This window comes from Crocodylus porosus, unplaced genomic scaffold (assembly GCF_001723895.1).
Source record: "Crocodylus porosus isolate Cpor-Errol unplaced genomic scaffold, CroPor_comp1, whole genome shotgun sequence".
Classification (NCBI taxonomy): domain Eukaryota; kingdom Metazoa; phylum Chordata; order Crocodylia; family Crocodylidae; genus Crocodylus; species Crocodylus porosus.
The window spans coordinates 87,111,608-87,133,945 of record NW_017728906.1 but is presented as its reverse complement, the minus strand read 5'-3'; the positions used below and the strand labels follow the sequence as shown (position 1 = coordinate 87,133,945).

The window sequence follows — 22,338 nt, the reverse complement described above, 5'->3', positions numbered from 1 at the left end:
ATTGTACATGTGTTTATATCCATGTTCCTTTCCCTTGTGATGAGTTAAATGTAAATAAATTTGTATATAGTTAAGTCCCCTGACTGTCCTGGCCTGGTTCTATAGGGACAGAGGGAAACTGAGCAGTCTGCAGTCCCCTGTCCCCACCTCCAGGACACCTGCCAGCTAACAATCCCCTTCAGTTGGAAGGGGCATATATACCCAAGTTTCCTGGGCTACATAAGTTTGGAGACACTGATACATGAGATGCTGCAGCATTTTAACTAGAGTGGCTGTCAGAGCCAATCTGAAGTGCCACCCTCCCCACTCTTAAACCACATGTAAAAGTGCCCCAAATCTTTGTGTTTGTTTTAAATTCTAACATTTTCTACCATGTTCCAGCCCCTTTCCACAGTCTTCACTGAGAACTTTTTCCTTGCCCTCCCATTCCCCAGAACATCTCAAAATGCCTCAGCCCCCAAATCTCATCTGTCTAATGGATCTGCAGTACAATTTTCATTCTTTTCTCCCCAAATGTCAGAGTAATCAATTCTTTCCCCTAACCCTGACTTTTCTTTTTTTCCAGCAGCTGGAATGAAGGAGATGGGAGCAAGGAGAGAGGTAGTAGTATTATAGGTCTCTGACTGCATTCTGTACACTTGACAATGTTTGAACCCAGATAGCAAAAAAAAGAGCCCCAGCCCTGTCCTCTACAAATTATGGTGCAACAGCCATCTCTTCACATTCAATTTCATGAGAAGTCAAATATAACAGTCTGGCTCATATGAGATATGACTGTGGAGAAATCTGTGTCAAAGAGGGAAGGATGAAGTATTCACTATCCTTGATTAGACCTGGTTGGAACACTTTCAGCAAGTGAAATAGATTTTGTCCAAGCTGAAAGTTTTAATGAACAATTATCTCACCCCCAAATAGTTTCCTAGCAAAAAGAGGTATAGTACTCCCATACTCTATAAATCCTGGGATGTGAAAGATCCAGGTTCAGGTCTCAGGTTGGCCTAATTCAGAGGCATCTGGTAGGAAGAACTTTATCCTTTATTCAGCAGAGGAGGGTCTAGAACCTATCTCCCACACCACTGGTGATCACCAGCTCCACTGAGCCCTTGTCAAACCAAACAACTCAGAGTTCAATTTGAAAACAATCACAAGTCTATTTATCTCAAATAAACATGCTGACATTTGGGTTTTCATCTCGGGGCTCAGCAAAACCAAAATTTTAAAGTTTTGAAAGCTTCTGCAAACTGTATTTGTATTCTGGTCAGTTCTATCCTTAACCACAGTGATAATACTGAAACTTATTGATGAGTTACTAGTGAAGACCGCACCCCTGATTCCATACCTGTCACATTCTCCAAAAACCACAGATTACAAAGGACATGGGCCAGTATGGTCTTGGAGGTACCTAAATGGGACTTAGGAAGGTATTTTCCTACACTAGGAAAAGCAATTCAACTTGACACCCCCAACAGAGGCTACCATCACACTAGGCCTACCATGTCATTCTAAAAAAGCCCCAGTATAACCAGCATAATCTCTCTGCTTCTAAGCCGCTGGCAGTGGGGCCTGTGCATCACAAACCCCACACCCACCCACAAACTCCCCTACCCCCTCACACCCTTACACAAACCCCCCACACACCCACACCTTCACAAATCCCCACACACACCCCAACCATACAAAGTACCTGCATATATTTCTAAAGAAGGTTCAAAAAGTGTTATATTTAGTTTAATGTGTACAAAAAAATTAATTTAGCATAATTTTGAGTTTTCCTGCACATAACTGAGGTTTTCCTGTGCATAATTCCCTTGGGTGTACAGAATGATCTTAGCTGTGGCCCCAGCTCACCCATCCAGAGGGACTGCCTAGGGACTTCTTCACAGCCTACTCCCTCCCAGCCAGGAAGATTGCCCCAAGCCTTCCACCCGCTTCACAGCTCCTACAGGCATGCTCCCAGCCTCCCATTGCTCCTCAGATGCTAAGAGCCTACCTGCCCCCCTCCCTCTCCACCTCCTACATACTACAACTGCATAAAGTGTTAAGAAAGCTATGGAAATGGGCATTTGGAACTAGTTGATCTTAAATGGTCATAAGAATAAACATGAGTCCACTAGGAAATCAGTAGTATTTATTTACAGCTGTTTACCTACATTTAATTCCATTCTCTGTTAAATCACTTACTAAAGGAGTGAAAGAGGAAAAAAAGGTGTGATAGAAACTGCAAATTTGGAGAAGATCCCAGGATTCATGATAGAGCAGTGAGGCGTGTCTTTGTGGCAGCAGTGAGTATGCCATTTTATCTCTGTGTGTTTTCTTGTGCACCAGTGATTTTTATAGTTTAAAAAATTGTTACAGGCAATTTTAATGAAGACTGAACAGGTCACCTCAGTCTGACTGCTGGGGTAAATGGTGACCCCCATTTAATTAGTAACCCTGGTCTAATCAGGGACATGAGTGGTTCAGTAGGACAGGGCAAGTAGTGTTTCGGTTCCAGTTCAGGTTCAGCTCAGCAGGCCTGGGGAGAGTGAGGGGTGGTGGCCTAGGAGTGAGGAGCAACATCATATCAGGGCTGTTCAGGACCACAAATCAGCTGGGAGGGGGGCAACCACAGCTGGACCCACATCCCAGTGAGTGAGGGGGGCAGCAGGAGCTCTGATTTTCCATGATTAAAAAAACAAAACCAAATGCCAAAATATATAGCTATTTAGAGAAACAGAGAAAACCAGGATCCCCGTTATCACCACATCCAGCTGCCAGTATCATTAGAAGCTGCTGCTGATAACTGTAATGTGATCAAGGACAGTTCAAGAATAAGGTATCCCTAGCAAGGCAAGTAATAATCCCTTATTTTATTTAAGATGCAATATGGCTACCTTACTTTTAATTAAAAAGAGTCTTGTTGCTGACACGTTATACTCATTTCCACTGTGTGTGTAGGTAAATTGGCAAGTATAATATCCTTCATCAGTTTTTACTGGAGACTTAATATAAAGATATTTGTTCCATGAGAAATATTTTTTTCCTTGGAGAAGTTTGCAATCCTGGAAAATAAGACACTTTCTTTATTTAGCCATCTATAATTAGACATAATAATCTAATCTAATTTTCATTGGCACTTAGAGTGTTTAGATTTACCTTATACCAGTGGACAAGAGTTGCATTCTCATAATTGTCTATTGTAGGACAAACAACTCTGCCAGAAATAAAAGTTCCAGTGTCGGCTGGATAACGTATTTGACTTGGAAAACAAATGTCTTGTTCATATGGGTAGACCATCACACTTACTCTGGAACGTGTTGTACTATTATCAGAACTGAAAAAAGCATGGAAATGACAAAACATATTGGAACATTTCTACACATATCCAGAAATAACCTACATTTCTACTTGCTTTACCCACACACACTCTACATAAAAGAGTATATTGAAAGACATAAAATACAGATAAAAATGTAAAAAAAAAAAATCATGACTCAAAATAGGGACTGGGGTATAAAAGTTGCAGGTACTTGGTGCATACCAACATTAGAGATAGGTAGTTCAAATCCCTCATTAAAACACAGCCTTAAAAAAATGCATTTTCACTGTTCCACTTACTGCTGAATGACACAGGTGTAATTTCCCGAGTCCTCTTTTGCTGTTGGTAGAAACCAAAGAAATCTCCCAGAGGAATGTATCCGTGCTCCTTCATCTGCAGGAATGGTCTTGTTGGCTTCCATGTGATACCATTTAAATATCAGACCTTTTCGTCTGGGGCATTTTACAACAAAAGCCTCACCTTCCATTGCATCAACTGCACAAGGAAAAAAGTTTTCAGTGTAGCTAAATAAAAAGTACCTAGTAAGTCTAGAGGTGAAATCTTGACCTCATTGAAATCAATGCAAGATTTCACATGGACTTGACTGAGGCCAGAATTTCAAACTGTAAGCATCCAACATTTTATGTATTCAGTAGGAAACTGCAATAACATTTCAGAAGAGAAAGACTGACTACTGATAGTACATGTGTGTTGTTATACAAGTTTTATATAAAACTATGCTGGTTTAATTATTGGTAAAGTTTTGACCCAATTTGGTTAAAGTGGTGCAACTTGATTTGCAGCTATTTTTACATCATTTTAAACCTCACCTATGTTAGCTGCATCAGGTTCAAACTAAATTGAAATTCAACTTGATTTTAAGTGAATCAGCACACAGAAGACTGCTTTGATTTCACAAGATGGGTTTTTAATTTGTTCAATAGTTGCAGTTTTATGTGCAAACAAACCATTATTATATAAGTCAAAATCCAAAATGGTAAGATGGTTCTATTAGCTTACAAATATATAAAATACCCATTGTGTAAACTCTGTACTTCAAGTTCAGAATTTATTTGCTATATGAGTGCAGTATGTTTTCTGTAAACAAGTTTACATTGGATTTGGTATTATACTAAAATGATAATAGCATATAATGGAGTCCAAGTAAACATTTTGTGGTTTTAACAGACCATACACACAAGGAAACTGAGTCCAGCTCTCATACTTAACTTATGTATCCCAGTAGACCTTTCAGAAACAAATACAGGGATGAAATCAGCACCAACATACTTTTTATTTCCTTCTAAATATTGCATATCTAGAAGTGACAAGTTCATAGAGCTTATAATTATTGTGCAAAATAAGTCTGGAAACAAGTATTTTCAGAAAGCTATAGTACAAAAAAATGAAGCTGGAATTTTTTGACAAAATCATTTTCCACACTGATTTGCTGAACCAAACTGCACAGAAAAATCAGTCAGAGCTTACTGTCCCTCATTTGTCATGGAAAATTTTAAAAGTCTTGGGTTCATCCTGGTGCAGAACAAAATCCACAGACAAAACCCCAATTTTTTTGTGAAACAATTTTTGTTTTCTGGTTACACTTATTAAAACTCCAGTTTGTAGCTTCTTTCTTGCTATATATTAACATTTTCTTTAATTGTATTAGAGCCACAACTGAACATCAGGTTTATTACCATATTACTAGGACTGTTATTTCAGCATAGCTGTTTGCTATGCATATGGTGGCTGAAGTGTTTTAAATGTGTTTGAGATTGTACTTTGTTATATTGTTATTAGCTGGATGCCTTTAATTACCACATAGGCAAGAGGCTCTGTAGAAAAACACAAACAAGTATACACAGAGTCCATTTACATGTGAAATTAATGTGAAGTTATAAACTTTGAAGCTTATTTCTCCAAAGTTTATTGCTCCCAAGCACGCCATTTGAAAATGCACCTGGGACCTCAGCATGTTGAGCCAGGTTGGAGCAGCCCCAGCTGGCAGGGGCCCTGAGGGTCAGCCTGCCAGCTCAGAGCTGCTCCCCCAGCTCAGTGTGCTGTGCAAGGGCTGGCTGGGCCATGAGGGTGCTCAGGGCAGGGAAAGCCAGCAGGTAGCCCCCATACTGAAGCATCCTTGTGCACCAGCCAGCTGTGGCAGGATTTACATGTGCGCTGGTGTGGAGTAAAAATTCCACAGCAGAATAGGGTTTGTATTTAAATATGTAAATACAAGTACTGTCCTGCTGTGGAGTTGATTAATTTACTCCAGCCTAATAGATGCACATTTACTGGAGAGCTAATTAGTCAACTTTTCAGTAAATATCTTGTGTAGAGGCATACACAAAACACCCGAAACAAATCCCCAAAAAGAGAGGAAAGTCTCTTTGAGGTTCTTGAGAAGAAAGAAAATAAGTAAGCCAGAAGGGTAGGAGAGGTGAAAAAACAAACTGGTCAATAAATCAAGGAAGGCAAACAGAAGAGAAATTAAGAGAGGGGCATTCTGGGTAGTTAAGGAAAACAAACAGAAAAATGAAACCTGAGAGAGGAAAATTGAGAGAGGGTAAAAACCCCAGTGTATCAGGTTTTTGAATGTTCAGTTCCACATGTTGATGATGAAGTTGTCACAGAAATGGAAACTGGATTATCAGATGTCTGGGTGCCTCACTGACATCCTGCCACACTTTTAGCTTCTCTCATTCTTTGGAGTCTCAGACCAGCAGAGACTCCCTATGCCTGAAGAAGGGTGACTGCACCCAAAAGCTTGCTAATATCTTTTATTAGACCAACTGAGTAGTTGGAAAAAAGTTATCACATCTACTCAAAAAATTAATCAAAATCTAAAACAAAAAATTAATCAAAAATCAAAAAGGGTGGGGGGTGAAATAGAAGAAGAGTTAGCCAGATGAAAACAAGGAGTTACAAAGAAAAGCCCTCTCTGATGGTGGTTTCTGTTAGATTAGCAGTGCTCCTTCCCCACCAACAATTTTAAGTTGGAGGAGCAGCAACAGGGGTATTAGGAAGTGTGGGAATTGTCTGGCCTAAGGCGGAAATCATTGAAAAATGGAAAGTTTGCTAAACAAACAGAGGAGGATGAAGAATGTTATGAACAAGACAAAGGGCTAGATGAACATGAAAAAGGCATTATTGTTTCAAATATTCAAGACAGTTTTGCAGAGCAGACTTAATTACATACCACCAAAATGTGACTTACATGGTTCTGATGTGATGGAAACAAAGAGGAAGAAAATAGATAGCAAGATCAAGCATGAAATCCGCATCATATTTCTAAACAAGAAAGAAAGAATGTCTTCTTAAAATACATTTTGACTACATCAGTAATATAACCCTATCACTACTGCAAAGATAACAGTATATAACTTTTAACAGATAACAGTGATAAGCTGAGTCACATGTGCTGCTCTTTGGATAGAAGGGTATTTTTGACTTTAGGACTTGCTGTCTTAGCAATGTACCATTTTTATTCAAATATAAGACAAGGTCCCGTCCCCACCATCAATATGGGGTAAATAGTCTCTCGTCTTACATTTGCATACAAGGAAACCTCACTAAATATATTTCTATCATTAAACTGCTGCCCAAAGCAGCATGTGCTCAGTAATGGAAACCAACTATAAAGTTAGCCAACACTGAACATAACTAACACATGGCCCATATGGGACAAACATACTAATGGGAACCTGTGTGTGTGTGTGTGTGTGTGTGTGTGTGTGTGTGTGTGCGCGCGCGCGCAGGTGCGTGCGTGTGTGGCCCTTTAAAAAAAACAGGGAGTTGTTCCCCAAGGAAGGAATAAGCATTGGGCCTGGAGGTACTATGATACAAGACTTGCACCAGAAAGGCCAGATACCCTCCCCTTTGCGCCAAAAATGCTACTTTCGATCTTAGCTAAAAAGGTCAAGGGGCTGATGGCAGCCACAAGGATTGAGCAGACTATCTGAATTCAATACATGGTAGTACCCATTGCACTCAGTATCCCTCAGCATGACTCTTTTTCAAGTCATGGTGAGCCACTGCATAGAATATATTTTGGTTTTTCTTTTTCAAGTCATTGCATAGGCATAGGCTGCATAGGCTTCCTCTTTACTCCCAAAGCCAAGCTGCACCTTTCTCTCCCGTTTCCAATAAGTCTTGTTTTTTAACCTGCCTTAAGTGTCTGGCAAACATCACCGAAGGGGGTCCCAAACAGTTTTCCCAGAATCTCTCTGTTGCTCTCAGTCTCCTGCATATGATTAGTGTGGCCTCCATGAAATGGAGCCATACCAGGTTGCCCTGCACCTCAGCTGCATAGGATCCCAGGACTCATAACAAGAACACTTGTGGGGTTCTGCAGGGCTCGGTCCTCAGGCCAGCACTGTTCAACATCTTCATCAGCGACTTAGACGAGAGGGTAAAAAGCACCCTGTTCAAATTCGCAGATGACACTAAGATGTGGGGAGACGCGGGCATGCTAGAAGGGAGGAATAGGCTGCAATCAGACCTGGACAGGTTACAGGGGTGGGTGGATGAGAATAGGATGGGTTTCAACACTGACAAGTGCAGGGTACTGCACCAGGGAAGGAAGAACCAGCAGCATACCTATAGGCTGGGGAACTCACTTTTCATCAGGGCAGAGGCAGAAAAGGATCTTGGAGTCATTACTGACACCAAAATGAACATGGGCCGACAGTTCGGGAATGTGGTCAGGAAGGCCAACCGTACCTTGTCATGCATCCACAGATGCATCTTAGGCAGGTCCAAGGAGGTGATCCTCCCCCTCTATGTGACACCGGTCAGGCCGCAGCTGGAGGACTACATCCAGTTCTGGGTGCCACACTTCAGGAGGGATGTGGACAACATGGAGAGGGTACAGAGGAGGGCCACTCACATGATCAAGGGACAGCAAGGCAGGCCCTATGAGGAGAAGCTATGGGACCTGAACCTGTTCAGCCTCCAGAAGACAAGGCTGAGGGGGGATCTAGTGGCCTGTTACAAACTAGTCAGGGGGGACCAGCAGGCATTGGGGGAGTCCCTGTTCCCCTGAGCACTACCAGGAGTGGCAAGAAATAACAGTCATAAGCTGGCAGAGGGTAGATTCAGGCTAGAGGCACTACTTTACTGTCAGAGTGGCTAGGATCTGGAACCAGCTTCCAAGAGAAGTGGTGCTGGCTCCTACCCTGGGGGTCTTTAAAAGGAGGCTGGATGAACACCTTGTCTGGGTCATCTGACCCCAGTACTCTTTCCTGCCATGGCAGGAGGTCAGACTTGATGATCTGCCCTTCTGACCCTACCAACTATGAAACACCTGGTTCCAGTCACAAGTGGGGGCTAATTAGCATGTGGATCCTTTGTGACAGGCATCTGGAATACACACATATACTGGGTATAGCTACATGTGCTATTAATACAGAGCAATAAATTTTGGCACATATTGCGCTGGTATTTATTGCTCCTGGACACTGTGGTAGAGGGTCCAGAGGGGTCAGCCAGCCAGCCCAAGGCTGTTCCGACTCAGCTTAACATGCTGCAGAGGGGCTGAATGGAGCACAAGGGTGCTTGGGGCACAAGAATGCTCCAGTGAGGGGCTAGTCAGGAGGCATCCCCTGCACTGAAGCACCCTCATGCCCCAGCCAGTTGCATCAGTGTCTACACGTGCACTGATGCAGAGTAAAAAACTCCACAGCAGGTACCCAAGTACTACCATGCTGCAGAGTTAATTTGTTTCCTGCAGCCTAATAAAACCACACATGTAGTTATGAGATGTTTACTACAGAGCTAATTAGTCTACTCGACAGTAAACATCTCAGGTAGATGCACCCATGGAGCAGTGTTGAACTGTGGGGTCATCATGGCTTAAAATGCTGTCTCTGCTGGGGCCCAGTCCAACTAACTATATGGTAAATCATGAGTCTTTTTGCTTTGGATTAATGTCATGCATGGTTTGTACAAGATACAAGTAGATGCAGAAGTGCTGCTTAAAAGTGTGTTAAGCTAAAACTTGCAGCAGTTTCTAAAAAGATAAAATGCATCACTTCTGAATAAGTGGGAGATGGCCCAGTGAGTTTCTGCCCATATGGTGATGGGGACAGGAAGCAAGGATCATGCTCCTCACACAGGAGTGGTTGGGCTGAAGGAGCTTGAGCTGTTCATGAAGTGGGGATCTGGGCAGCCCACACAGCATGCAGCCTAAGGCCTATGACCACTGCAGTATGCAGCCCCAGGCTGACTTGAAGTTGGACAACACTGATCTGAACCACACCATAAACATCAAGGGTGGAGGCTGGTTTTGGTTTTAGATCTTAGTTTGGTTTAAACCTTGTTTCACCTTGATAATTCAGGAGATTAATAATGGGAGGTAGAGTTTACCACAAGATGAAATGCAGTGCATGACCTGGACACTACTAACACATAATAGGTGAAAGGTAATTTCACTCCACTTTGATAACAGCTGAAACAGTTTGGTGGATTTACACCATTTGTGGATTCTTCTTACATAGAGAAATATGGCTCCATACATTAGTCATTAGTTGCTTATCCTTAAAGGGAGCACAAAGCTGTGACTTCAACTCATGTAGACAAGCCTGAGCTGGCTTAAATTAGCAAGCTTGGGTACTGCAGGCAGTGCACCTATTTTAGCCCAAGTTCAGCATGGGCTAATCACCAAGTGTTTATCTTATTTTTCAGGGTAGATGGGGGATGGATGTAGTTATCATGAGTGCTATGTTACTCAGCAACACTGCCAGGAAAAGTAACTAGAGCTAGCTTGAAACTAGTTCTCACAGGTCACTAGCTGCGGCATAAAGATACTCTTAAGTTAGATCAGTAATTAGGGTGTTGGGAGATCCTGGCTGACCCAATGCCCAGCCCCTCTACAAGGATGTAAGCACTACAATAAATTAGTTTTTGAAATGGGATGTCACTCAATTCACAGAAGTTAGAGAGTCAACTTGCCTCAAGTCTAATGAAACGTACCTTCAGTTTAAAAAGGTTGAGAACAACTAGTGCACATCAATAAAGAACACCTCTCATCTAGGCTACTAAGCACATTTGTGTTAAAAATACCTGATATCATTGGTTTTGTGAAATTATTGCTTCTAATTCCACAGTGTATTGATCCCAATGCATGTGTGCAAATGATTATACATACACAAATTGTTTCACTGCTTATTCTAGAGCAGTGGTTTTCAACCTTCTTTCATTTGTGGATGCCTAAAAAATTTTAAATAGAGGCACAAACCCCTTTGAATTGTAAGTGTGGGTATTCACATACTTTTGACTGATCACAGTGATCTTTTGCAGATCTCCTTAGACATAGTCTGTGGACACTCAGGGGTCCATGGACCACAGGCTGAAAACCACTGTTCTAGAGATACTTTGTAAGGTTATATCTAACCAAGATGACAAGAAGTAGGAAAAGCAATCAACATTTAAGAACTGCACATGTTGACTGGGTTGTAGTAGACTGAGCACCCTCAACCTCTCTCTCCATTTTTTCCCTTTCATTTCATCCAGCAGCTGCATTTTGCAGCAAGAATTTTCTGTGCAATGTGGTAGCAGCAAGATGGCTAGTACATGTATAACCAATAGGGCTTTCTGTTCTAGAAGACAATTTTTGAAGATTATTGAAAAATCACAAGCCATCATAGCTCTCTCCATGTTCAAGAGTACTATCCATTAACTAAATAATCCAAGCTTTCATTTTTAAAATAGGATGCTTTTGTCCTTTTATAGCCTCAAAATATATTTCTTTATATACCTATGGGTGGTCCAGACAAGCAGGAGCATGCATTTTGGAGCACCTCAAAGACTTTTGAGGCTCCACAAAATGCACATGGCACCTGTCAAAAGGTTCTCTGTGCTGTGCATTTATAGTGCAGAGCCAAAATTAGGTATTGGGAAATCCTGGTATCTAAAAAAATCCCCTCCAAAAAGCAGGGTGGCACACATGGATATAGCATGCATAGCCTAAAACCACAGCCTGGCCAGCCAGAGTCAGGCTCCAGCTGCTGGCCAGACTCTGCATGCCCAGATTGCCACTGCTTGAAGGCCCAGAAGGCCTCTGGGACCCCAGGTAAGGCTGCAGTGGCCAACCCAGGTGCTGGCCCCAGCTTCTCCTACCCTACCCAGGGCAACTTGCCATGTGCTCAAGTGTGCATGCTGGGGCATTCCCTGGGGACAAGGAACAGTAACACAACTACATGCCACTGCTATTTGTCCCCAGGTAAATCCATGTGCACACTTGTGGGAATGTGTCCGATGAGTTTGCCTTGTAAAAAATATTGCCTCTAGACAGGCAATGTTGTAACAGGAACAGGGTTCACTTCGGCAGCCCTTGGTTACTACACAGGATGAGTTTTACCTCCGAGCCCCCTTCACACCCACATTATTAAAATGAAAAATAACCCAATATAATGTCATCTGGCCAAACTAATCCATGCAAGGACTCATGTGGATGGGTTTACCATTATCTGACTTAATTTATGCATGGGCTACAACTTAGAATTGGCATGCTACCTGCATTAGCGAGTTCTGCATGGCCTCACAAGATCCAGGAGCTATGCCTCTATCTTCCCAGAAACCCCCTTGTTCCATGAGGGCCTTGCTCTGTGTCTAATATGGACCAGAATGGAAGCAGAATGGGTGACAGATAGCAACATGGCATGTGCAAATTCTCCCCAGAAAAAGCTAGCCATTGCATTCTTTTTTTTCTCCACACTGTACTACCATTTTAAAACTTGCCATATATGCCTTGGCAGCAATTTTCAGTAGAGCATTAATTCATGTACACAGCATGTTGGCTAGAATTACAGAAGAATGCTTTCTGAACATAGTGTTGCTAGAAAAATAATTCTGTTCCCATTATCCATTGAAATCAATGGCAAATCTCCAAATTCGCTCAGCGTAAGATGGGCTAGAAATTAATATTTCTAGCACTCAAAGACAGTATGGGGCTTATGCAACCATTCACACTGTGCGAAGCAAAGACAAACAGGATGCCTTAAGTACTTATTGTTTTTATCTAGTAGTATGTTGTACCCATTTGACACAAATGAAAATACATGTACAAGACATGAAATGGTGGCAGTCAGTGACAAACTAAGGGAACCGGCAAGTAGCTCCAGCAATTTGACTGGGAGCAGCTGCAGTCTTCTTCTGGCCAGTCAAACATTTGTGAAAACCTCCTAAAACAGAATGACCCTAGGCTCAGTGATTTATGGAAGCACATACATTTATGGAGGAGACAGAGGCTTAACAACCAGGTTCTGTCCCTTGGGCAGCAGTGGTGGCTGGGCTGCCAGCACCTGCAGCCACAGCTTTTCTTGTGCGTCTGCTAATTGGGCACCCAGGGCTGATGTACCAGTTGCCCACCCCTAGTTCTACTACTAGTTGGAAACCCTCTCCCACTACAATGTTTGACAATTTATTTTAAATTTACAGTTTATAAAGCCTGCCTAATGGTAAAACTACCTACAATTTCCTGGAAAATGCGATTAGGTTTCATAGAATCATAGAAGTAGGGTCGGAAGGGACTTTGTAGATCTTCTAGTCCACCTGGGCGGGAGAAAAACTGGACTCAAATGACTCCAGCCAGGTAGGCATCAATCTTCCTCTTAAAGACCCCCAGGGTAGGAGCCAGCACCACTTCCCTTAGAAGTTGGCTCCAGATCCTAGCCACCCTAACTGTGAAGTAGTTCTTGCGGATGTCTAATCTAAACATACTCTCCAGCAACTTGTGGCCGTTATTCCTTGTTATGCTAGCAGGCGCTAGGGGAAACAAGGTCTCCCCCAAGCCCTTCTGGTCCCCCCTAGTGAGTTTATAGACAGTCACCAGGTCCCCCCTCAGCCTTCTCTTGTGAGGGCTAAACAGGTTCAGGTCCCACAGTCTTTCATTGTAGGGTCTGCCCTGTTGTTCCCAGATCATGCGGGTGGCCCTCCTCTGGACCCTCTCAATGTTGTCCACATCCCTCCTGAAATGGGGCGCACAGAACTGGACACAGTACTCCAGCTGTGTCCTGACCAGTGTCACGTAGAGGGGGAGGATCACCTCCTTGGACCTGCTTGAGATGCATCTGTGGATGCATGACAAGGTCCGGTTAGCCCTGCCAACCATGACCTTGCATTGTTGGCCCATGTTCATCTTGGAGTCAATAATGACTCCAAGATCCCTTTCTGTCTCTGTGCTCTCAAGAAGGGAGTTTCCCATTCTATAAGTGTGCTGCTGGTTTCTACTCCTAAGTGCAGCGACCTGCACTTGTCAGTATTGAAACTCATCCTGTTTATGTTAGCCCATCCCTGTAACCTATCCAGGTCTTGCTGCAGTCTTTCCCTCCCTTCTAGCGTGCCCACCTCACCCCAAATTTTGGTATCATCAGCGAATTTAAACAGGTTGCTTTTCACCCCGTCGTCCAAATCGCTGATAAAGAAATTGAACAGCGCAGGCCCAAGGACCAAGCCCTGGGGGACTCCGCTACCCACTTCCACCCAGGTTGAATATGACCCATCCACCATCACCCTCTGAGTATGACCCTTGAGCCAATCTGCAATCTGACTGTGTAGGCATCAATGCCACAGTCACCTAGTTTTTTAATGAGGATGGGGTGGGAGACGGTGTCAAAGGCCTTGCTGAAGTCCAGAAAGACTACATCCACGGCAAGACCTGCATCCATTGCCTTTGTGACCTGATCATAAAAGGCAATCGGGTTGGTCTGATGTGACCTGCCCCTAATGAAACCCTGCTGGTTGCCCTTGAGCATCATTCCTGAGGCCGGCCCATCGCAGATGTGCTCCCTGAGGATCTTCTCAAAGAGTTTCCCAAGGATAGAGGTAAGACTGACGGGCCTATAGTTGCCTGGGTCCTCCCTCCTGCCTTTTTTGAAGATGGGGACCACGTTGGCTATCTTCCAGTTATCTGGCACCTGGCCCAAGCACCACAAGCGCTCGTAAAGCTGTGCCAAGGGCCCTGCAATAACTCCAGCTAGCTCCCTCAACACCCTGGGGTGAAGAGCATCTGGACCCACTGACGTGGTTTATTTTCATATTTGGCCAAAAATGAGAATTTTCCACATAAAATATTTTTTCCTGTACTTCTACCATTTGGCCTCATTTTTCCACTGAATGTAGTAATAAGTTCCAGGTCTCAAGAAATAGGTACATCTCTATGGGCTCATTCTTCAAACATGTACCAAGGAACTCGAGTATTCTCAAACATTAGACCTAATATAATATGGCATAGTTTGCTGAATAAATACAATAATGTAAGGTGCTGAGTGGCTGCAAATCACTGATATCAAAAGAAGTAGATGTCAGTCTTTTATATTAAATTGTCTATAGAGGGGGAAATTGCTTACCAAGATTTAGCTATTAACACCATATTTATGGCTTTTTCCAAAAATATAATTTGAATAATTCATATGGATATTTTTTCCATTTACATTCACATAAAATAAGCATGACTAAAAACAAACGCATTTCATCATAGCAAAAAACATGAAAATACTATGCTACTTTATGCATTCAAAGTGTTTAAAAAAATCTAGCGCACAAAATATATGATGCCAACAACATGCATAAATCTTAGAAAACTCCACTAGGATATAATGAACCCTGATTCATCTTATGAATGTTATTTTCAAACTTTTTGCAAACCCCAAACTTTCACTAAGACTGAAAATAAGATCACATAATGAAACACTGAGATTAGTACTGGACTTGGTGCTTGAAAAAGCACTCCAGGTTACCAAAACCCTTTACAGTAGACAGAAATCTAACTATATAACTCAGCAAGCTCACCATTAACTCAGAAGAGTTCTAGTATTACTTACATCCTATATAATATTTTTAAAACAAGGAAGTCTATCAATGTACAAAAAAGAACTCCGTAAAACAAGCAGCATGCAAGAAGAATAATTTAAGGTAAGTAATTATATTAAGGAAATAGCAAGAGATATGCAGCTCCCAAAATGTACCTTATAACATGCAACATCATTTTCAGTTCCAGTTACCTGTGTTCCACACAAATGTGCATTCCCTCTACCTCACTCTTTTTACTGAAAAATTAATTAAATCCAAAATAAACATTTACATACCTGAGGTTAAAGGAATAATTGCTTACTCTAAAAGGATCGATCTTGCATCGTTTTGCAGTTTCCTGCATGTTCTTTGGGTTGCTTTTATTTTGAATCTTTGTCAGATATTGAACTCTATTTAAATTCTAATGTAGAAAATCAACCTATCATCTGAAACATTCAAGACAGAAATCAGCTGCATCTGTCTGCCTCAATCCTCTGCAGTGTTCTGTTTACTTTGGCACACGCTAGAGATCATCAAAAACTTTTTAAATTGGCTTCTGCATTTCATATCTCCAGAAACAAGATTTACAGCCTCAATTTTAAGACACCGCCCACTAAATAGGGTTTATCAGTTTATAGATAGGCAAAGGATTCTGATAATCAGTACCTATCAGATATGACATCTGCTAACACACACGAAATATGACTCTCACACGGCAACACAAGCTCATTATTTATCATTAACAAGATTACTTAAATACCTTTTTAAAAGCCTTTGGATTATGCTGCAATTAGCCTGCTGGCCAGTTATTGAATGTCCTTTCCCAAAAATGCCTGACAGAAAAAGGACTGGGATGCAGAAAGGACAGAGCAGAACTTAGACTGTAGAGAACATTAGGCAGGGCAGGGTGGCACCTCAAAGACTAAATGCATATGCTTTTGTAGGCACAGGCAAAGGAGTTTTTGGCAGTGTAACATTTACAATGGTGTATACAAGAATGGACAGACAATATCAACCCTTACCACAGCACAATTTACTTAAATCTAGTGTAGAAATGCCCTGGGAAAATCGTGGGTAAAACTACACTGGTATAGATGACTTCTGTCTGTTTTCATCCCAGAGTAGCTCTATGATCAATGCAACATGGTGCTACTGACCACCTACCACCTAATTGCACTGTGGGCATCTACGCACATGATTGGGAGGTGGTTGCAGGGAAAGAAAAGCCACTCTAATTAAAGAACCCCCAGCATTACATGTATTCAGCATCATTCAATGAGCTTTAGTTAAAGTGCCCGCGCGGCCATTTTGAAATATGGGGACACTGAATATACATAAGGTGGAGGCTGATAGAGCGTGTTAATTAGCATGCCCCGGCTGACTCGCAGCAGACTTGATTAACTGAGTCTTCTCTGATGCATGCTAATTAGTGCACATCGGGGTGGAGGTCCATCACGTGTATAGTGCCATGTAATAGCACCCTGCTATAAGAAGCTATACCTGAGTAGTTGGCTTGTATATCCTGGTGTAACAAAACAATGTAAATTAATACCCAAAGTACCAAAACAAGAGCCATACCAGGCCTATTAGACGAAGAACCCAAGAAAATCTTCATTTCAGGGAGAAGTTAACTCAAAGAGGCATTTTGGGGTATAAGATATGGAAAATGCTAAGGAACAATACATTGTGTGCTTTCTTATTAGACTGCCCTATAAGGTCTTTTTTTTTAGGAAAAAAGCTGTACTTCCTTTCTGTAAACAACCAGTACAGTTCTATAGGAGTGTTTGCTTGCTTACTTTTCTGCCATACTTAATCAGAAATCCTTCTCTATCCATAGATGTTTATTTAACAAGGGATGGCCTGAGAACCTGCCAAGGACAAGACCCAGGCTTGGAAAACCTCCAAAGAGTGTCTTCAGACTTACACGTAGAAAAGGTTCTTTTGGTGAATCTGATATCATTTATTAGACAAACTTAAATAGTTGGGGAAAAAACATTTTAGCAAGCTTTTGGGTTTAAAAACCCTTCATCAGGCTGAGGAAACCTCTCCAGCTGGTGCGTGCTCTTCCTGGAATAGACCTACCTGGCAACAACCTACACCCCTTCCGACTCACAGCAGACACATCATGCTACCAAATGCCACGCAGCCTACCTCTGATACTTATGTTTGACATTGCAATCCCTACTGAAAATCCTCAGTAATGTTCCCATTTTTCTCATCAGCTACTGCATTGCACTGCCTCTGAACAAGGCTAAACTCCCTGCTGTCTATCCAATCACTCTGTACTACTGGCACAGACAGCGACAGTTGAGGTAAAAATCTGCACAGGACTAATTAGTCCTTAGAGTACAACCACATAGCCACTCAATGACAGCTTTAGCAGCTCAGACTGTTGCCTCTGCTATTTGTCAAACCCATCTCTGTCTGCATGTAGATCCAGCAGTAGCTAAGACAGCACTCTGCTGGACTCATCTCTGATGAGCTTCCTGAAATGATTCCATCTTGGCCCACACATGCATTTCTAAGATTGTAGTTGGTGGGATATAACTCTCCCCAGCTGTCCCCAAACTAATTCCATATAACCACAAGAGCAGCTTTTGATAGCCTGTAGCTAATTTCTCTACTACATATGGTCCAACTCCATAAGCATCTGTGTAAAATAATTGTTAAAATAAGCCCCCATCCTCCAGGTGTTTCCAGGGCAAAAAGAAAGATCAGAAAAATCACTGGTCATGCAGGCAAACTTAAAGGAACATTTTTCTTCTGGGTCTCGGTGAATCTGATACCTGTATTCCATAAGGAAGCTACTAGGTCAACTACAAAATAAGGCACAACAGAAAACACAAAACTCAAAGTGATAAGCTACTGGATCTACAGTCATTGTTCTCATCTTTCCAAGCACTACTACTCAAAACAGGATGTTCTTTGTGGTTGAAACAGTGCAATTTTCTTGACTAAGCGGCTAACTGAAAAATAATGGGCAGTTCGAGCACTGATGGGCCTTAGATAACATGTACTGATGTTACAGCAACTGCCAGCAATGGTGTCATTGATTTGATAGCAGCAAGGGAAAGTACTGGTATAGACAGAGCTCGAGAGATTTATTTATTTTTTTTACCTCTGCATCATCCAAACCTTCACTGCATCAGTGTTTTTAAACTGTGCTAGCGGTTTGGTTTGGGTTTAGCTTCTACACCATCAGTGACTGTTGCAGTAATCTAGGCACTGATTTACTGATTTTCTAATGTAGATATACCCACAGTGATCCCTGTTTCAGGACTGCATTGATTTCAACGGAGCAATTTATTTGGGGAACTTTTGGATCTACCTTCTAAGGCTGATAGAATCATGACGCTTCTAAAATCCAGAGTAAATATATCATTTGTTAGGAGAGGTGGACAAAGGTCAGCGATTCTCAAGTAGATACAGGAAGGTTTGATAGAGCCCTTCTTTCCATAATCTCTTGCTTGCTTGAGGGTGTATAACAGGGAACCTGGGACCCTTGTTACTTTGCGAGAGAGACTGCCGCAGAAAGGGCCCCAGGCAACTGAACAGGGGTTAGCTGCAGGAGTGAAGGTAGCAAGGAAGCAACTGCAGTCTAGATGCAATTGTAATATGAAAGTAATGCTTGTAACAGCAGGAGGAACCAGGGGGCAGTTCGCAGAGCTGTGCTGATAGTTAATTTGGACTGAAACTCCCAGGAACCCCCAGGGACTGAGGGGGCAAGCGAAAAAGGAAGAGAAAGCTTCAGGCTGGAGTAAGGGGAAGTGAGAGCAGTGTGTATGTGGAAACTATTTGGGGGTTTGTTTGTTTTTTAAGGAACTATTTCGTGTTCCAGGCCAAATCAAGTCCAAATCCATGAGTCAGTCCAGAACCACAAGAGAAGGCTGAGGGGGGATCTAGTGGCCTGTTACAAACTCATCAGAGGGAACCAGCAGGCGCTGGGGGAGTCCCTGTTCCCCCGAGCACTCCCAGGAGTGACTAGAAATAACGTTCACAAATGGTCACAAGCTGGCAGAGGGTAGATTTAGGCTAGATATCGGGAGGCGCTATTTCATGGTCAGGGTGGCTAGAACCAACTTCCAAGAGAAGTGGTGCAGGCTCCTACCCTGGGGGTCTTTAAAGGGAGGCTGGATGAACACCTTGCCGGGGTCATTTGACCCCAGTACTCTTTCCTGCCATGGCAGGGGGTCAGACTTGATGACCTGCTCAGGTCCCTTCCAACCCTACTAACTATGAAAGTATGAAACTGGCAAACATCCTCCATCCCCACCTGGGGTTTCAGATGTTTCCAAGGTCTTTGGTAGGCATCCTACATGCAGGCACAAACCCAGAGGCTTGGGGTTCAGATGCCCCCAAGTTTTGCTTGCCCTCGGCCACATGATTGCAGGAGCAAGCTAGGGAGGAGACTCCCGTTTCCATCAAATGGGCTTAAAGCCCCAAAACCTTAATGGGTACTAAACCACACTAGAAGAGCAGTTATCCTCAGGCACGTTTAAGGAAAACTGCCTTCATGGACCCAGATACATGGCCAGCCCTACACAGAGGAGTGCACAGTGGAGCTGGATATCTCACTGGCTTGGTCAGTGGACTGAAGAGCTGGACTCAGAAATGGGGGCAGCCCCACACTGCTGTTTGAACACTCTAGGGACTAAAGGCTTGCCTGGGATAGGGTTACCATACATCTGAGTTTTCCCCAACATTTTCTCTTTTTGGCCCCTCCATCCAGGTGTGTTTTTTAAAATGCAAGCAAATGTCCAGGTTTTTCCTTTGCCTCTGCTTTTGCTTGAGGCTGGAGGGCAGTGGGGAAGCTGACTGGCTTTCGGGAGATGACATGCTGTGCACACAGGCCCTGGCAGCTGCTGGAAGGTGCGTGTATATGTGTGCGAGCAAGCTGCTTGGGCAGCAGGGCTGGAGAGGGAGGGGAGCAGGGGCTGTGGGTCAGAAGTGCAGGGCACTGGCAGAGTTGGGAGAGAGGGGCTGCGGGTTGGGAGTGAGGGACACCAGGGAACGAGGGACCCTGGTGCAGAGGGCTAGAGATCAGGAGTGAGGGGCATTGGAAGGACTGGGAGGAAGAAGGGGACTGCAGGTTGGGAGTGCAGGGCACCAGCAGAGCTGGAGGTCCAGGGGACTGCGAGTCAGGAGTGAGGAGCACCATGAGGAGCAGGAAGCTGCAGGTTGGGAGTGAAGGACACCAGCAAGACTGGGCGTGGGAAAGGGACTGCAGGTTGGGAATGAGTGGGACTGGCAGGGCTGGGGGGAAGGGGACTTGGTTGGGAGTGAGGGGCATTGGTAGGGCTGAGGGGGCAGGGGACATATCACTGCTCCCCACCTCACCATCATATACTCCACTTCCCTCCCCCCTCACAAGTGTCCTCTTTCTGAAATTGGAAATATGGTAATAATGATATTGTGTTAGAAGATATGTGCTAAGCTAAACCTTTCAGGAGCACTTGCAGAAACTGAAAAGAGTGTCTAAGATACTGAAGGAATCCAACTTAAAAATTAAACCAGCCAAATGCCAGTTTTTCTGCAGAGAAGTAAAGTTTTTGGGACATGTGATCTCCACAGAGCCCAGATCCAGAGAAGGTGGAGGCTATTAAGGCCTGGGCTGTGCCTCAGAATGTAACAGAGCAGCACAGCATTCTGGGTTTAGCCTCCTATTCTAGAAGATTTGTGGCAGATTTTGCTACCATAACAAGCCCCTACATAAGCTGTCCAATAAGGTGAAGTTCATCTGGACCAGCAAATGTCAAGATACCTTTAAGAACTAAAAGTGGCGATTGATATAATCCTGACTCCTAGTAACCCTTCTGTTGGACTCTGGTGCAAGTGACATTGGCATCAGAGCTGTTTTGTCACAAGTTGAAGGCGGCCAGGAAAAGGTACTAACTTATGCAAGTCGAGCCTTAAACAAAGCTGAGTGAAACTACAAGAAAGGAATTGCTTGCTGTGGTGACCTTTACCAAATGTTTTTGACACTTCCTCCAGGGATGCACTTCACAGTAAGAACAGACCACAGTTCTCTCTGGTGGCTACACAATTTCCAACCACCCAAAGGACAACTGCCTAGATAGCTGGAACAGCTGGCTGAGCTTGAATACCAAGTAGTGCACCACCCTGGAAGACAGCACTAGAATACTGCTGCTTTGTCACATAGGCCTTGCATAGCAGAAGTTGTGAGGGACACAAACATTGTCAGCAGTAGGGTGAACCAATCCTGAATACAGAAGAAGCCAGAAGGTTGGCAGATTGCTGTACAAGACAATGGGAAGATGCTGACATTGAAAAACTAATAAGGTAGAAGGAAATTGATAGCAAGGAGTTCCCTGAAGAAGGGCAACATCACCCATGCCTGAAGAGGTACCAGGTAGTATGGCCTGAGATAAGCATTAGGCAAGGAGTACTGGTGTGAAGACTTCCAGAATCTGCTCAAAGACCCCAGTTTATTCACATAGTGATACCAGAGAAGGAAATACCAAAAAATCTGCAAGCTCTACATGATTCCAATATTGGGGAGCATTGGGGCATGGGGAAGTTCTTTCATAAAGTCCAGTCTCGGTATTTCTGGATAAGCTGGAGAAAACCTGTTAAGAGCAAGTGGGTGAGGACCTGCCAGACAACTGCAGGTGGATATTAACCCTTAACATGCGACTATTTACAGAATGTACTAACTTTAAACACAGTCTAACATTTCTTACAGTTAGCACATGCTAATTGTAATAGAAAAAGAATAGGGTAAGATTATATAACACAAAATGAGCCAAGAGCCCAACTGTCAGGGAAGCAGGGAACCTAGAAGCTCTGTGTCTATCTTGGACACAGCTGGGAGCTGACTGTCTGTATTATTTCCTCTCTTCAGTTTTTGGTTTTGTAGGCGTTAATCATTGCTCATTAACTTGTTAACACCTACAAAACCACAGGCTAAGGAGAGGAAATAATCAATACAATCAACTGCCCCAAGACAGACAGTTGCACAAGCACCTATATCACAAGTTTTACCTGCCAGCAGCTAGAGGTGCAGGGCCTCAGAACCCAGAAGCCCTGCACCTATCTCCTTGACAGCTGGCAGACTTTCATCCTGCCACACCTTAATACACACAGTGTCACCTGTGAGGGCGCGGGGCTTAGGGGCGGCCGTGAACTCCCTAGCGCCCCCTACCGTCACATTAGGGTGAACGTAGCACCCTCAGAATCTCGCCCGCCACGACTTTGATGACTAATATATATAGTATGGAGGCTGCCTGTTTCCC

The 22,338-nt window shown here is 43.3% G+C and overlaps 1 protein-coding gene across 1 annotated transcript in view; it reads right to left on the bottom strand.

Moving 5' to 3' along the window:
• Positions 1 to 15,611, bottom strand: part of IL1RL1 (interleukin 1 receptor like 1) — a 48,863-nt gene extending 33,252 nt beyond the window's left edge. The window contains exons 1-5 of the mRNA XM_019529561.1: positions 15,382 to 15,611; positions 6,513 to 6,586; positions 3,598 to 3,793; positions 3,136 to 3,313; positions 2,879 to 3,041 (exon numbers count right to left, since the gene is read on the bottom strand). Coding sequence (XP_019385106.1) covers positions 2,879 to 3,041; positions 3,136 to 3,313; positions 3,598 to 3,793; positions 6,513 to 6,586; positions 15,382 to 15,449 — 679 coding nt within the window. The 5' untranslated portion in view covers positions 15,450 to 15,611. The remainder of the gene's footprint in view (positions 1 to 2,878; positions 3,042 to 3,135; positions 3,314 to 3,597; positions 3,794 to 6,512; positions 6,587 to 15,381) is intronic.
• Between the last annotated feature and the right edge of the window lie 6,727 nt (positions 15,612 to 22,338).